Source organism: Myodes glareolus, chromosome 6, assembly GCF_982192425.1.
Source record: "Myodes glareolus chromosome 6, mMyoGla1.1, whole genome shotgun sequence".
NCBI classification, from domain to species: Eukaryota; Metazoa; Chordata; class Mammalia; order Rodentia; family Cricetidae; genus Myodes; species Myodes glareolus.
This window is the reverse complement of record NC_142031.1, coordinates 91,526,915-91,542,396: the sequence shown is the minus strand read 5'-3', so window position 1 is coordinate 91,542,396 and position 15,482 is coordinate 91,526,915. Positions and strand designations below refer to the sequence as shown.

Sequence of the window (15,482 nt, the reverse complement as noted above, 5' to 3'; positions counted from 1 at the left end):
TAATAAATCAAATTAGATAAACTGAAAAAGATAATACATGGTGACTAGATGGGTTTGCTCCAGGAATGCAAGGCTATTTAACATTCAAGAATTCAACTAAGAAAATGTGTCACATTAAGAGATTAATAGAAAAACAAATATCAAACACATTTAGGAGAAAAAGTCTCTACCAACTGGAACAGATGGAGACTTCCTAACCAAAGCAGTCTAGTCCCTCTCATATCAATTATTAATCAAGAAAATGCCTTACAGATGTGCCCGTGGGCCAACCTGAAGAAGACAATTTCTTAACTGAGGTCCTCTTTTCTCAGGTAACTCTAGTTTGGTTAAGCTGACAAAAAAAAAAACTAATCAACACACAGTATGTACAAACATAAATGGCAAATATATCCACAAGGATACAAGGATATACAAATTAAAATCAGAAGGAGGTATGACTATATAGCAACTGGATTGGATAAATTAAAAAGGCTGCTGATACCAGTGTGAGCAAGGACATAGGCTTGTAGGTAAGGAAAGTGTACAGCTCCCTTTGAAAAGCAGCCCATAAGATATCGCAAACACAGGCCTATTAAATTACCAGGCCATTATACTTCTAAGTACACACAAAAGGCAACATATATTTAGTTGTTGTAATTGAGATTGTATGGGGAGGTTGACAACTTTGTTCATAACCACCAAAATTGCAAACAATTCTATTGTACATTAACAAAAAAGAAATTAAAGCATAGTTAATACAACAGACTAATTCAGCAATGCAAAGAACTACAGAAATACAATGATATGAATTTAAAAAACCCTTCTATGTGAGAGAAAACAAAACCAAAACACTACATAGGAGATTATCTCATTTATCTTTCTGAACACCCAGGAAAGTTAAGCTACAGTGAAAGAATGCAGAGTAGCTGTTGTCTGGTGCCGGAAGTGGGGGAAGACACTGCAGAAGTGTCAAAAAAAAATATCTAGGGTGACAAAAATGATTTATATCTTGAATGAGAGGAGTTATATAATTGTATGCAACTGTTGAAACTTAACAAACTCATGAATTTAAAAGTGATGGGAGTTTATTACAGGCTATAGTACCTCAAAGCTGTCTTTAAAAAAATATTTAGGGGCTAAGAAGATGGCTCTGTGGTTGAGAGTACTTGTTGCTCTTCCAACAGAATCTAGGTTCAGTTCCTAACTCCCACAGGCAGCTCAAATCCACAGATAATTCCAGATCTGGGGATCTATGTTCTCTTCTGGTTTCCAAGCACACTGCATGCACATGGTGCACACCCATACAATCAAGCATACACATAGAATAAATAAATAAACAAATCTTTAAAAAACAGCATCTTGTAAAATAGCTCAAGAGAAAAACATATATACTGCATTCCATATTTCTGTCTAAAGTTGCCAGAAGGTAATATTAAAATCATTGTCACTTGTCATTTAATGTGTAACATATGCACATATGCATGTATGTACATACATGACAGCAGCCTATACTATTGTATGCTGCTATCAATACAACGTCCCACCAAAGAAATCCTTTTCTTTTTTGACAGCTTTGGCACTTCAAATAATCTCACATTTTGCACTTCAAACAATCTCATTACTGTGTAAAATCTCACAAATTTACAAACTACATCTTCTATCTGAGATGAAATTTTAATCTTTTATTCCAAGGTTAATTATTCCTAGTATATTAGTAACACTGAAAAGTAAAAATGCAGAACTGAGATGGGATCTATAGTTTATAACTACTATATTAAATATATTTTTTCAAAAGAAATAATTTGGAAAGCTCTTTCCTGATTTTAAATAGGGTGGTGACCTTGTGGGTTTACTTCACTGTTAAGATAATTCTTCTCAGGTCCTCCAAACTAAGAGACCTTTTCATGTTTTTCTAACCTTGTTTAGTTTTGCTAACAAGAGAACTAAAAGATGCGAAGTTTTTCTGAAAGAAACAACTACCCTCCACGATCAGGTTCCAATATACTTCCCTGCAAAACCCTGAAATACGAGACTACTTCTTCAGTCCTCCTAGAAACTCCTAGAACATAGGAACCTTACCTTATTAGAGTTTGAGGAAACTAAATTGCACACACACACACTTCTTTCTGGATTTTCCATCTGAGCATCAGCCTTCACTCTTCCAGTTACTCATGCTAGCTGTCACTCAGCACTTGCCTTCTGTTTAACAGAACACCAAGTTTCACTCAATGTGCATTTCCTGTGACCCCCAACTTCATCTCTAACTCATCTAATATCCTAAAATAACTTTAAAGTTTTTTTATATTTATTTTATTTGTGTATGTGTGTACTTGCAAGTAAGAGGGTAACTTCTGGGAGTGGGTTCCAGGGAGGAAATTCAGGTCATAGGCTCTGCAGCAAAAATCTTTACCTGCTAAGCCATTTTATCAGCACCTTTTGAGCTCTCCAAGACAGATGTGATCATCTCACTTGGCTACACAAACACCTGAGCAAAATCTCTACTCTTGGAAGGATCAAGTGTGAATGTTTTTGTGGTTGAGGAAAGACAGCAGGCTTGGAGTTAAGACAGACCTAAGTTTGATCTCTGACTTTCAGCAAATTATTCTCTTCTGAAGTTTCAGTTTCCTCCTTTAACATACAAAGATCACCTATATCGCTCTAACTCAATACATCTATGGGTCTGTGGTGGCTTGAACAAGAATGGCTCCCATACACTGATATTTGAATACTTGGTCCCACATTGATGGAACTATTCAGGAAGGATTTAGGAGGTCTGGTCATGTTGAAAAAGATGTGCCTCTTGGGATGGGCTTTGAGGTTTCAAAAACCCATGCCATTCCCAACTAGCCCTCTATGCTTCGTGGTTGTGGATCCTGATGTGAAATCTCAGTCGGATGCGCCACTGCCATGCCTGCTTGCCTGTTTCTATGGCCCTCACCATTATTGTCATAGAATCTAACCCCCTGGAACCATGAGCCACAAATTAAGTGCTTTAATTTATAAGCTGTTTTGGTTCTGGTGTCTTAGCACAGCAAGAGAAAAAAACAAGACAGGGTTTACAGCAAGGGACCACAAATATCACCATAACAGAAATGCACAGCCACACAAACATATCAAATCAAAATAACACTCCTTAGTAGAATTCCCAGATGAACCTCATGTACATTAAAGTTTCTGATGTACCACAGACTACTGTGTGGATTAAATTCATATAAACCTCCTAGGACAAAGCAGGCACTTACTAAATGTTAGCACTTATATTTCTTTTATTTTTAATCATGTGTCTGTGTGGTGTATGCCACGTGTGTGGGGGTGCCCATGGAAGCCAGGGGCACCAGATTTCCCAGAGTTGGAGTTAAAGGTGGTTGTGCTCTACCTGATGTGGGTGCTGGGAATCAAACTTGGGTCCTTTGGAAGAACAATATACTCTCACAACTGCTAAGGCATCTACCTAGCTAACACTTACCATCATCCTGTCCTCTATTCTTCCTTATCCCAATCCTTCTGTCTGGAATACCTTTCTCAATTCCTCACTCTTTGTTACTTGACTTCCAAGCTTAATACTATTTTCTGTCTGGCTTCAGCTTTCTGCATTGTTCCTCAGCCTACAAAGACACTTTTTACTTCAGCATCCCATGCTATTTCTCATGTGTTGTACTAGTCAATGTGTCTCCCTCACGATACTACATGCTTTAAGGACAGGGACAATGTCTGGTCCAACTAATTCCTAAAATTTAACTAGTGGTCTATTTTTAGACGGTTCTACATAAGTATGTTTATCAAGAGTAGAAATTAGAAGAGCAAGGATGTCCATTAGACCAAACCACCCAAATAGTTTTAGCTGAAAAGACCCAGTGCCAGTCACCTTTCTAGAGTTTCAAATGTCAGCTAGTATGGAGAACAAATGGAACCATTTACTTCAGTTTGTTACACAGGCATCTGTGCACACAAGGGCAGTTAGCTTCAAGAGAATTGGAGTCTATGGTTACTGGCTGCACAATCTCTCTAGCTGGAAGGCATTTCACAAATGAGCAATGATTGATCATGGAAAAAAAAATCAAAGCGGCTGTCTAGAGCACAACAGCTAAAAATGCAAGCTCTGAATTCTTAGTATGCCAGGGAAGTAACTTATTAAGGGTCCTGTGCTTCCATTTCCTTTTTGATAACTGTGGTGACCCCATACACAGTGAAGTTGTGAAAAACTAACAAGAGTATGTATAAAGACACTAGAATAGAATCTGACAAACCACCAATGGCAGTTATAAATACTATTAATGTAAGTGTCGTATTATTTAAAAAAAACTAAAGCATTTATTTACAGAGGGATTGTCACCTCTGCTAACTTGAAAGATAATCTGGTACCCAAATTATGAGTATTAAATACCATCTTTCCTTTTTTTAAAACTTTATTCTTCTCTTATATATTACAAACTGATTGCAGTTTCCCCTCGCTCCACTTCTCTCAGTTCCTCTCCCATCTCCCTGTCTCCCTCAGATCAACTCCCTCTACAAACCTTCATATCACTGCTGGACATGGCAACCCAGCAGGAGGAAAAGGGTTCCAAGTGCAGGGAAGAGAATCAAAGACAACCCCGATTCCATTGTTTGGAGTCCCACAAGAACACTACGCTATACAACTATAAGGAAATACACGTTTTTTTAGAGGTTTGAAATAATCACTCAAGTGTTACCCAACTGACTATTTTAGAACTCGACACTACAGACCCAAGGAACCAAATGGGTGACTGGAGAGCAGGTCCTCTAAGACAAGACAGACACAGCCTTAGAATCTAACACGAGACAGGGATCCATGAAGGAAACCCCAGAATCTAAACTTAAGACTCAGTTCTCATTTCTCGTCTCCTGCAGAGAAGACCCAGACCTCACAGCTATAATCAGAGACTGGAAACCACCCCAACTCAGGGATTTGACTGATCTGATTCAAACTTACTCAAATAAGTGAAATCACTTGTCCAAAGTTTTCCTGTAGATAAGTAATAGAGCTGATTCTACAACACTTCTATATAAAATCAGTATGCCTTTGTATAAATGTGGAGTAAATGAGTTCATCCAAGTAGGTAAGTGACCAGAAATAAATCAAGTTAACTAGCTCACTTAACCATTATACAATGTATCCATATTTTAATACGCTGTATATGATAAAGATATATGCACACATATATTTTTATCAATTAAAAAACAAATGGTGAAAATTCTAAAATGCTGAAAAAGGAATAACAGATTTCACCAAAATAGTGGTTATGAATTCTTATGCTCTCAAAAGTTTAAACATTACCTTTAACGTTAAAAAGTTACAAAGTAGCTGAAAAAGTATTTGTGAAAAACTTATGTAGTATATAACAAAAGAGAAATATAAGTGAAGCTATTAAAAAGTAGTTCTGGGCAAGGTGGTCTAAATCTGTTGTCTCAGCAGAGGAGGACAGAGGCTGGAGAACCCAAGAGTCCAGAGACCAGACTGGGCAACAGAAATACCCCACCTTCAAAGCTAAAAACTTCACAGTAAGTAAATACCCAAGGAAACAAATTGACAACTCTACAGGTCTAAAGTCACTCTTACTTTAGGCCATATTTACACCAGGAAGTCACTGTTAAAACACAAGCTCATAGGTCATTATCACTAGCTATCACATTTTTGGATTGCCAACTACTCGTAAATTAGAAGTTAGTGACAAACTATATAAAACATATGAAGTTAAATAAAAGATGACGAACTGAAATCCAAAGTTATCAATCTCATAGAGAGACTGTATGTCTATGTGTGCACACACTTGGTGAATGTATGCCTGTGTGTTTACATAGGCCAGGGGTTGGCTTTGCATGTCTTCTTCATTTGCTCTTCTCCTTACAGATTGAGGCAGGGTCTCTCATTGAACCTGGAGCTCACTGATTTCACTGTCATGGCTGGTCTGTCTCCACCTCTCTAGTGCTGGGATTACAGGTGCACACTGCTAAGCCTAGTTTTTAAAGTGGGTATGGGAATCTAAACTTAGGTTCTCATTCTTGAGAAAAACCTTTTACACACTGAGACTCTACGAGTGTGTTTAAAGTGCTTGTCCATTAAAAATAAAACAAAATTAACTAATATAACCCATATAAATAATTTATAAGTAGAAAACACTAATTCACAGAGCCAAGTTCCATTAAGAAATGGCACAGGATAGGGCAAGAGGGACTAATATGATAAACAATCATCTTGAATAATCTGTCATATATATTCAAAATTGATTTACCTGTTCAAGAGGAAGAGAAAGTATGCCTTTTCTGTATTAAATGGTAGTCTAGGTAGATTTTGAATTTCCTCTATGAGGCATTATTAGCATCCAAAGAAAAGGCAAGGGTATAAAAGCGGGTGAAACACAGGACACAATGAAAGCCCAAGGTGCAGGAGGACACTGGATTCAGTTCTGGTGTCCTACCTTTCTAGTAAGTACCTCAGTGTCTTGTGCCCTCTATCTCCTGACCTTTTTCTCTGCAACTGAATGAAATGTCATATAACCCCTTGACTATAAAATGACACTATTCTGGGGTAAATGATATTTTTAGATTGTGATGTAGATTCCCATTAACAGACTTTTCAGATTTTTGACTCACAGTCAATTAGCGCATTGCCCAAAATGTTCATAATCAGAACATAAATTACCAATGAGTCCAAATGTGTTCATTGCTTCATGCAGAAATTACAGGGATATTAATTAGAATAAACTATTGATATAAATAGCTTGCACAGTACCTTCTGATAAACAATGGAGCACACGAGGTCTTTGACAGCGGACAGAGACAGTTCCTGGGCTTCGATGGTGACGCTCTCTCGTGTGAGGCCGATCTGAAGTAGAAATGACACAGTGTGCACTGAGCCTCTGGAGTTTGTGAGTGATGGGGCACTGAAGCTGCCATTGGAGAGGCGAGCCGAGAGTCCTGTCTTGGGACTTGAACACGGAGAAGGAGTTGGAAGCACAGCAGAAACAGTTGCAGGTAATACAGACTTCTGGGCTGATGGAGGGGAATTGTTTGCAGACATCTGCCTTTCTTTAAGCTATAAAAATAGTTGTCGACGCTTTTTAAATGGTTTTGGAGAAGTTTTCAAAATAATAGTAGTAAAGAAATGACTGTGCTTCTGGATTTAGACGAAAGCTGCTTGAGTTCCTGGGCTGAACCACTCATGCTGCCGCCGCCAGATTCTGTCACTGTGGGTGGAACACACAACAGGTCCTATGGCTCTCACCATCAGTCCCATCAAGAGTTTTGTCTTTAGACCACACCCAGAAATGTAACTCACTTCACATCGCCGTTATCATCATGAGAACAGAGCCGATCCTGATTATTCATGAAATATCTTCAGTTATTTTAAATCTGTTCTTGTCTTTTCCTTTCCATTTCAGAAAATAAACTGCATACAGCCGCTTTGCGTCAAGATAAAATCTTCCTGATTGAAAGCTGTGTTTCAGATAATCTCTTCCTTCAGTGATTGGTGGGACACCTCAAATGGCCACACCTTAAACCACCCTCTCATATGTACTCATTTCCATCTTGGGGAGCGAACTTCCCTTTGATGAAGTAAAAAGCTTTTAAAAATAGTACAAGCATATTTCTTTTGATGAATGGGTCCACGGAGAAAAGCTGGTGCCTTCTGAAACACTGTCAACCTAGAGGAAATTTTAAAAAGGTTTTAATGCTTTATATTCATTTGCCATCAGTTTAAAATGTAAGAATTCCTATATTTTTTAGTGTTAATCTTTGGCGATATATTTACAATTCATGAATGCATCCTAATGGATGGTCATTTGCACTTTTTTTACTACAGTCATTTTTTACTACAGGTATAATTTCAGGGATTTCCACTTAAAATAACACTCCCATCTCTTACCACTACTAACACCTGAGCCCTGGGGTGAGAGTTGAGAGATATATGATGTATTTGTCTTCTTTTTCGGAGATAGGATTTTACTCACTACGTTGTCCAGAGCGGTCTTAAACTCCTGGGCTCTAGAGCTCCTTCTGTTCCCCCTCCCAGAACAGTTGAGACCAAGATACTACTGCATCCAGCTACAATGTATTGTATTTTAAATTTGTGAAGATCAAACACTGGTAGTCCACAACTATACAATTCAATTATGATAAGAAACTGAGAAAAACAGATGGGACAAAACAGGAAAAGTAAGCCAAGCAGCACAGACATAAAATGCTCACGATTTTAGCAATAAGAGATGTAAAATAATTTCCCAATACAGTAAATTTTACATAGTCTCTCGTGGTTTTAAATATTAAGAGTCTAGTGAGAATACATAAACAGGCACAAGGCCCTAGATTCGAGGCAGTTCTCACATCTCTCCAAAAGAGTCAAATTCTGTCAAAATATGACTCCTGGGCTGCTTTGCTGACAAATACCTTCCAGAAGTCTAAGGAAATAAAAGGGCAAAATGGGATACACTAGAGACAGTAAAGAACAGTGACAGTTGATAAACTATGAAATACAAGAGAAAGTGGACTTATCATGGGATTTCTATCATTAGGAAAAAGAACCCCACACACAGTAAACTATGCATCATGGTCTTAAAGAAAACACAGCTTAGAAATTTTTGAAAAATAAAATAAAGCAAAGAAAAAGGCATGACCATTTATAGCTGAACGAAATGGCTCACGAGAGGTGAGTCCGTCTAAATTCTTTGAGCCATAAACAATATTAATGATGAAAAACCAAAGTATCCAAAATGTGTGTAGTGACGCTATGGAGGCCACGATATGGAGCTAAATTAAAGTGAATGACAGAAAAACAAAGCCATACAGATACAGGAATACAAATGAGAAAATTCGGAATTAAATGATTCTAAAAATAACTTAGAGATAATGAGCACTGAACTGACATTTAGGCAAAGGGCTGGAATTCAATCTCATATTTTATAGCATTTGATAGTAATGCTTAACTAATGTGTCTCATGATACTTTTTGAAATTACCAGGGAAACAGCAATTTTGCTGATGAGAAGACCAAAGCACAAGGTGAAGATGCAATCTGCCCAGTATCACATGGCTATGAACAAGCAGAGAAGGGATTAGAACCCAAGCACTGTCTCCATAATAAGGGCAGCTTCTTAAAGATAACGAGGAACTGAGAATCACTGCTCAGAGAGGATGTTGCTACGGGTGAGAGATTACACAGAAAGAATTGCTCAACTTGTATCTTGCTTATCTTCTCCCACCACTTTTCAAGCATACAGCAGAGAACTGAAACTTGAACTTTGTGAATAGGAGTGAATTAAATGACTTTATTATTATTTTTTAACAATGCCTTTTCTTTTGAATCCCACTATATAGCCCAGGATGGTCTCAAAGTTAGAATCTTTCTGTCTCCACCTCTTGAGTTCTGAGATTCTAAAACTTTATGTGAGTGCAAATCTCTGGGCCAAGACACAGTTCATCCCATATAGCAAAAGTAATGAGCCAGTTTAACCACGACTGTCAAGCAGAAAGAGCTCAGGGTGAGAGAAGAGGCCATGGACTGGGACGGGGAGAGCTGCTTCAAGGGCTGAGCACAGAAAAGCAGGTAAGCACCAGTCAGGAATTATCAAAGAAACCTAAAATCCTTAGCCAGGGGCTGGAGAGACGGGTCAGTAGTTAAGAGCACTGGCTGCTCTTCCAGAGGACCTGGGTTCAATTCCCAGCACCTATGTGGCAGCTCACAGCTGTCTGTAATCCAGCTCCAAGTGATTTAGCACCCTCACACAGACAAATATTCAGGCAAAAACACCAATTCACATAAAATAAAAAAATCATTTTTTTTTAAAAAAAAGATAAAACCTCTAGCCAGATCCGAGATTATTATTCAAGTGATTTGTGAATAATCAGAGAATATTATAATGATGCCAAGTCTATCACACTAATAAAGATGACACTAGACCCTCAGATGGAAGAGGTAAGCATTAACCTTCACTGAGCTCTTACCATCTGACAGACACTGGTCTAGACACCTCTATTACCTCCTTAATCCTCACAACCACCCATTTTAAAATCGAGAAAGCGCAAGTTCAGAAGCTAAATACTTGCTCAGGACTACTACGCTCTCATGAAAGTAGTATTTAAAACATTCTCCCCATTGTCTTCATGAATATGCTGTGTGAGTTTGAGTTGGGTGTCAGTGTGGTAAGGAAATTTGCTGTATGTCAACAAAGTCTTTGGGGAAATGTCCTAATTTCCTATATTTTCATTACACTTGAGATGGTAAAGACAAAGACATCTGCTTATATAATCCTCAAGGTTGAACAAAACTGAGCAAATAGAATAAAATTAAAGTAAAATTTAACAGAAATAAATTCAAAGTTAAATGTGCACTGTAAGGATGGTGAAATGCTGATTTATAAGCCATCCATGAGAATGGGCTATGTTTCCAAGGCTTCAGAAAAGCTGTTAATAGAATTAATTTTTGGCTGACCAGAAGAACTAAGGGCAACCTAAGTCCTCTGGGCACTGGAAAGTCATCAGCATTAATCTGCACACCTGTTAGTTCGTCATTACTATTATGCTTACTCTGTAATCCATGTTTAGAGTTAACAGGCTTTTAGGTTTGGGAAGAAAAAAAATTGCATAATTCAGGTAATGGTGAAGACAATGTCATGTGATAAAGAGTGGTCCTCAAATATTTGAGGAAGTGTTAAGGGAGAACTGGTTTTATTCAGAATGACTGCAGAGAAGCACAGGGAAAATGACACCACCACTTGCTGGCATGGGGCCATGGGGACTGGCACCTGCACGTGAGCTACTGACAGCACCTGGCTCGGTTTAACTACTAGAACCACTGAGAAGTTTCATGGCAATTAGATAAAAGTTATCATCCTATTAAATTTACACTTTATTAGACCACTTGATATTAACAACTTAGCAGTAACAGTCTAATAACACACTTGACTAATTTATGAGACTGACATGAATTCCTAATAAACTATATATAATTTTGTATAAAAGTGATTTTTTTTGGTAAAGTTTTGGCATGGATACAAATATAAGAACCTGTCTTAACAGCTTCCACCCACACATCCCATCTGTTTTCCCTCTTCTTGTTTTGTTTATGGAATCTTGAGTTGATCTGTAAGAAATCTAACAATTCTAATTTACATGAACTTTGGTCATGCTATTTAATTTTTTTGTATTTGTTTCAAATAGAAAATAGGGTTTGTAAGTTAACAAAGAGATCATGTTAATTTGTAAACTATGTATTAATTAGATGTTGTTTCTAATAGCTATGAGAGCCTCTAAACCAGAAGAGTATTGTCTAGTTGTGAAGAATTTATAACAGTTTAGTTGACATTCTTCTAACATTCTTTTAGAGAGCGGTCACATACCTCATTCAAATGAACTTACAAATTCTGCTATCAGTGAATGGAATCAAAAGATAGGCTATTAAAGGGATTTTGAGCTCAGTGTGTCTGATCTTTTAGGAAAGGGAAAAGAAAGACCTCAGAGGTTAGGCGACTTGGCTGAGTGATACCTCATGGGAATGTCACAAGCTGATCAAGGTTCCTTCCCCCTCAGTCAGTTCATCACAAGACAGTATGTTCCAACCTTAACCAAGTCTCTAATTAGAAGCTTGAAAAGCAGGAGTTTCACTCACTGTATACTTACAGAACACCTGGTATTTGTCAGACAGCTTTGAGAGAGGCTGAAGTCACACAGCAGTAGCAGAAAGAGACATGGCCACTGCTCTCTCTGGAACTCACAGACATTAAACACACATTTGTATAAGTAGTTAGGTAATTATAAACTATGAGATACAACAGAATCTATGCCAGGGAAACTTCATTTCAGCTGGGGTCCTAGGGAAGGTCTCTCTAAAGAAACAAGGAAACAAGAGGATTCCAGAAAACAAGACAAATCAAATACTTCAAAGGGAAGCTCTCATGATTTAAGAGAGCCAGCATTCTTTTTGCATCCAGCAAATGTTAAAGCAAAGAGGAAGAAACGCTTTTCCTTTGTAATAGCGTATCTACCTGACTCCTGCCAGTAAAGAGTGGCCCAGGTTTAATTTAGCTTTGTGTGCAAGGAATGCTCATAAAGCGCAAGGTTTTATCCCACATATGTATTGTTCTTAGCGTGTTAGAAGCACGTGAGCATTTTCAGTGACATAACTGACCAGAACACTGAAGTCAATATTCATGTTTACCTCAACAAAGTCTGACTTTGCTTAATGCTTATATATTGTGCAAAAACTCAAGTATTTTTGTAGATTAAAAAAATGATCCCATTCTGGGGCAGTCTCTACACCTGACTGCATATTCTGGAAACCTGTACTCCCTCTGACTAATGGAACACTATCTGAGAGCTCAGTGCTCCACTGGAGTGCTCACTGGAGTGAACACTATCTGAGAGCTCAGTGCTCCACTGGAGTGCTCCTGTTCCAGGTCTGCTCATCTGGAGCAGTCGCACTTGAACCTCAGGCTTCCACTCCCAGGCAGAACAGCAAAATGGCACATGAGGCAGGTTCTCTGCACAGCACTGAGAAGTATATCCAGATTGGAGAACACCAGTCTGGCCATGCAATATGAAGCTATGATAAACTTGATATCTTCATCTTTGCAGTAGTACTGCCTAAGAAATCTGATTGGCTAGTTGTCAATGAGCGTGCCTCACATATGGCCACTATAACGCAACCACACAAGAAGAGAAAATTTCTTTATCTACATTGACATTAATACTAAAACATCTCAGGTACCATATCCCAATTTTTCCTTTCAAAATGACTTGCTCCAAAGAGGCAAGTTCAGCTTGAATTACATAACTGGAGAGATTCAAAGAAGAGACGTGATTATTAAATACAATTATGTGCCTAATCAAATTATATATAAGTAATAATTATCATATACCAAGTTCTGAACAAGTTTCTCTTAAAAACCAGCAACTAACTCCACTATGGTTAATATTTTTTCCAACTTTAGAATTTTGTTGAAAACATGAGACAAGATCCCTTCTGTGAAAAATGTACTTCAATAACTATATCCCCGCCCCCTTTTTACTGTACGGGTGTTTTCAACTCATCAAACTTTTAAATTTTCACATACTGTAAGGTGTTTGTAGCAGTGTTTAGATGAGAAACAACGCACAAACACAAAGTAATGTCTATTTTAAACAGGTCATCTGATAAAACAGAAAGCTTATAAAATGTGCAAGATTAAAGGCTCATCACTTTAAGGGGTGGGTGAGGGGGTGGGAGGCGTATGGGGGCAGGGGAGGGGACGGGAGGGGTACAGAGGCGGGGGGTGCGAGGGGGTAGGAGGGGTATGGGAGTGGGAGCGAGGGGGTGGGAGAAGTATGGGGTCAGGGGTAGAAGAGGGTGGGAGGGTATTGGGATAGGGATAGGAGGGGCGGGAAGGGTATGGGGGCGGAGTGAGGGGTTTGGAGGAGTGGTAGGGGTATGGGGGCAGGGGCGAAGGGGTGGGAGGGGTATGGGGATTGAAGCGAGGGGGTGGGAGGGGTATGGAGACAGGGACGAGGTGGGTGGCAGGGGTATGGGGGCGGGAGCGAGGGGTGGGAGGGGTTTGGGGGCGGGAGCGAGGGGAGGGGTATGGTGTCTGGGGACAGGGTAAGTGTGATCAGAATGTATGAAACTGTCAAATATATTTAAGAAAAAAATCCTCCTAATTTTAGCACTTCTGAAACGTGCACTGTCCTGATTTATCAAAAAGGACTCCAAACTCATGTTCTCAGGCCAATGCTATTTCTAATACTATCCTATGAAGAAAAACCTATAGTGATTTTTCCTGTGAGACGTTTTAAAAAACTTCCAGCAACTTTATGGCTGAAGTGCTGTTTCATTTCTCTCCAGAGTGTAACTGGGAGGGAGATAGTGTCCCTATATAAAGCAAATCTTACTTAGATCTGAATCTGGGAACTTCATGGACGCCTTCTTGAAGCAAATCTGTAGGTTCGTCTGCCCTCTTGGCATTAAAAGTTAAAGCGTGGGCTGAACAAAACCAAAACTGTTAAAACTCTAACATTAGGTATGAAGTAAAAGTATTTTTTAGTGCAACTACTGGATACAGATGAGGGCATTTTAAAGCTCTGGTTTCATTTGTGCCTACAGGTTTTAAAGGCCCTGTCCTACAAAGTAGTACTTCGAGTTGTAACTTATCCTCTTTAATCAAAGATGACAGCGATAGTCTTATTTCCTGTGGGGACGGGCGTGGTTGAAGGGACAGTTACGTCCATGCCATCAATCTGTGTGCGGAAAAGTCTGCAGGTCGCCTGTCGCCTGATTTACATTCGTGCTTACAGACATCACGGCCTATACTTCTGATTTCGATGATGTGAAATAAAACCTCCGACACGCAATCGAGTCGTGTCGTGTATTTTTTTTTTTTCTTTTTCTTCATTGCTTCACATTCGGGGGTGTTTCACCTTAGGGCAAAGCTCCCCAGGGGACCGAGAACGCCTCACAGCGAGGCTGCAACTCGCAAGTCAGGAAACCGGGGTCACCATCCTCCAAACCCCGGATACTCTCCCCTTCCAGTCCCCAGGACCACGAAAAAGTGCAGCAAAGACACGGGAAGGCTCCCCGCACGACGCCGCGGAGCTGGCGGCGGCAGAACTAGTTTGCGGGGCTCGGGAACGGCGGGTTCCCCCACTCCCCGAGGGGCAGGGCGCGGTGGGTCACCGCAGCCGAGCGATTCCAACTTGGCCTCGCGAGGACCGCGGAACTTGGCCGCCGCCGGCGCCCCCGGCCGCTCGCCCGCCCGCGGAGCGCCGCCCCGACTTCCCGCCCAGCCGCGGCCGCCGCCCAGCCCGGCGCGGGTCCGAGTCCCGCCACCGTCGCCACCGCCGCGTGCGGTGGGGGAGGGGCCGCGCCACCTCAGCCCGACGGGTCGGGAGAACAAAGCGGCGGCGGCGGCGCGAACTTTTTTCGGTGTCTGCTTCGCGCTCCCTCAGGCGACTACTTACAGAAGCGGGTTCGGTCGTTTTGGAGAGAGTCGGCGCGCGCCAGCGTCCGCGTCCCCGTCCCGGAGCGGGAGCTCAGCGAGGCTTCACGGACCTCGCACGGTCCCGCCCGCCCGCCGCCCGCGCGCCCCTTCCTCCCGCCCTCCCTCCCCGTCCCGTCTCCAGGCCGGAGGGCGGGGGGCCGGGGCGCGCGGGCGGGGGCGCGCGGCCCGCGCGGGGCCTGCCGGGAGCTGTAGTTTCCCGCAGCGCGCCGTGGAGGGTCTGGCTCCCCCGGGGAGGAAGGGACGGAGGGGGCCGCCGCGGAGCTGGCCGCCCCTGTGAAGTCCCCCGCGGGGCGTCGAGCGCGGAGCAGCTGGCCGTGAGAGTCTCGAGTGACTGGACTCGAACCCTCACTTTGCTATCCGCTAGACAGGCGATGGCGGTCGGGGGCGAGAGGGGACCACCTGAACACGGTGTCCAGAGTGGAGGACCGTGTCCATCCTCCGTGCTGTCTCACTGTCCTCCAAAGTTCTTCCTCCTACGTTCCCAGTGGCCGTTGTCACTGAGCGACACAGCCAGAGCCCT

General features: G+C 41.2%; 1 protein-coding gene across 1 annotated transcript in view; it reads right to left on the bottom strand.

Moving 5' to 3' along the window:
- Prkd3 (protein kinase D3) overlaps positions 1-15,057 on the bottom strand; it is a 66,141-nt gene extending 51,084 nt beyond the window's left edge. The window contains exons 1-2 of the mRNA XM_085691019.2: positions 14,922-15,057; positions 6,731-7,643 (exon numbers count right to left, since the gene is read on the bottom strand). Coding sequence (XP_085547145.1) covers positions 6,731-7,018 — 288 coding nt within the window. The 5' untranslated portion in view covers positions 7,019-7,643; positions 14,922-15,057. The remainder of the gene's footprint in view (positions 1-6,730; positions 7,644-14,921) is intronic.
- Positions 15,058-15,482: the final 425 nt, after the last annotated feature.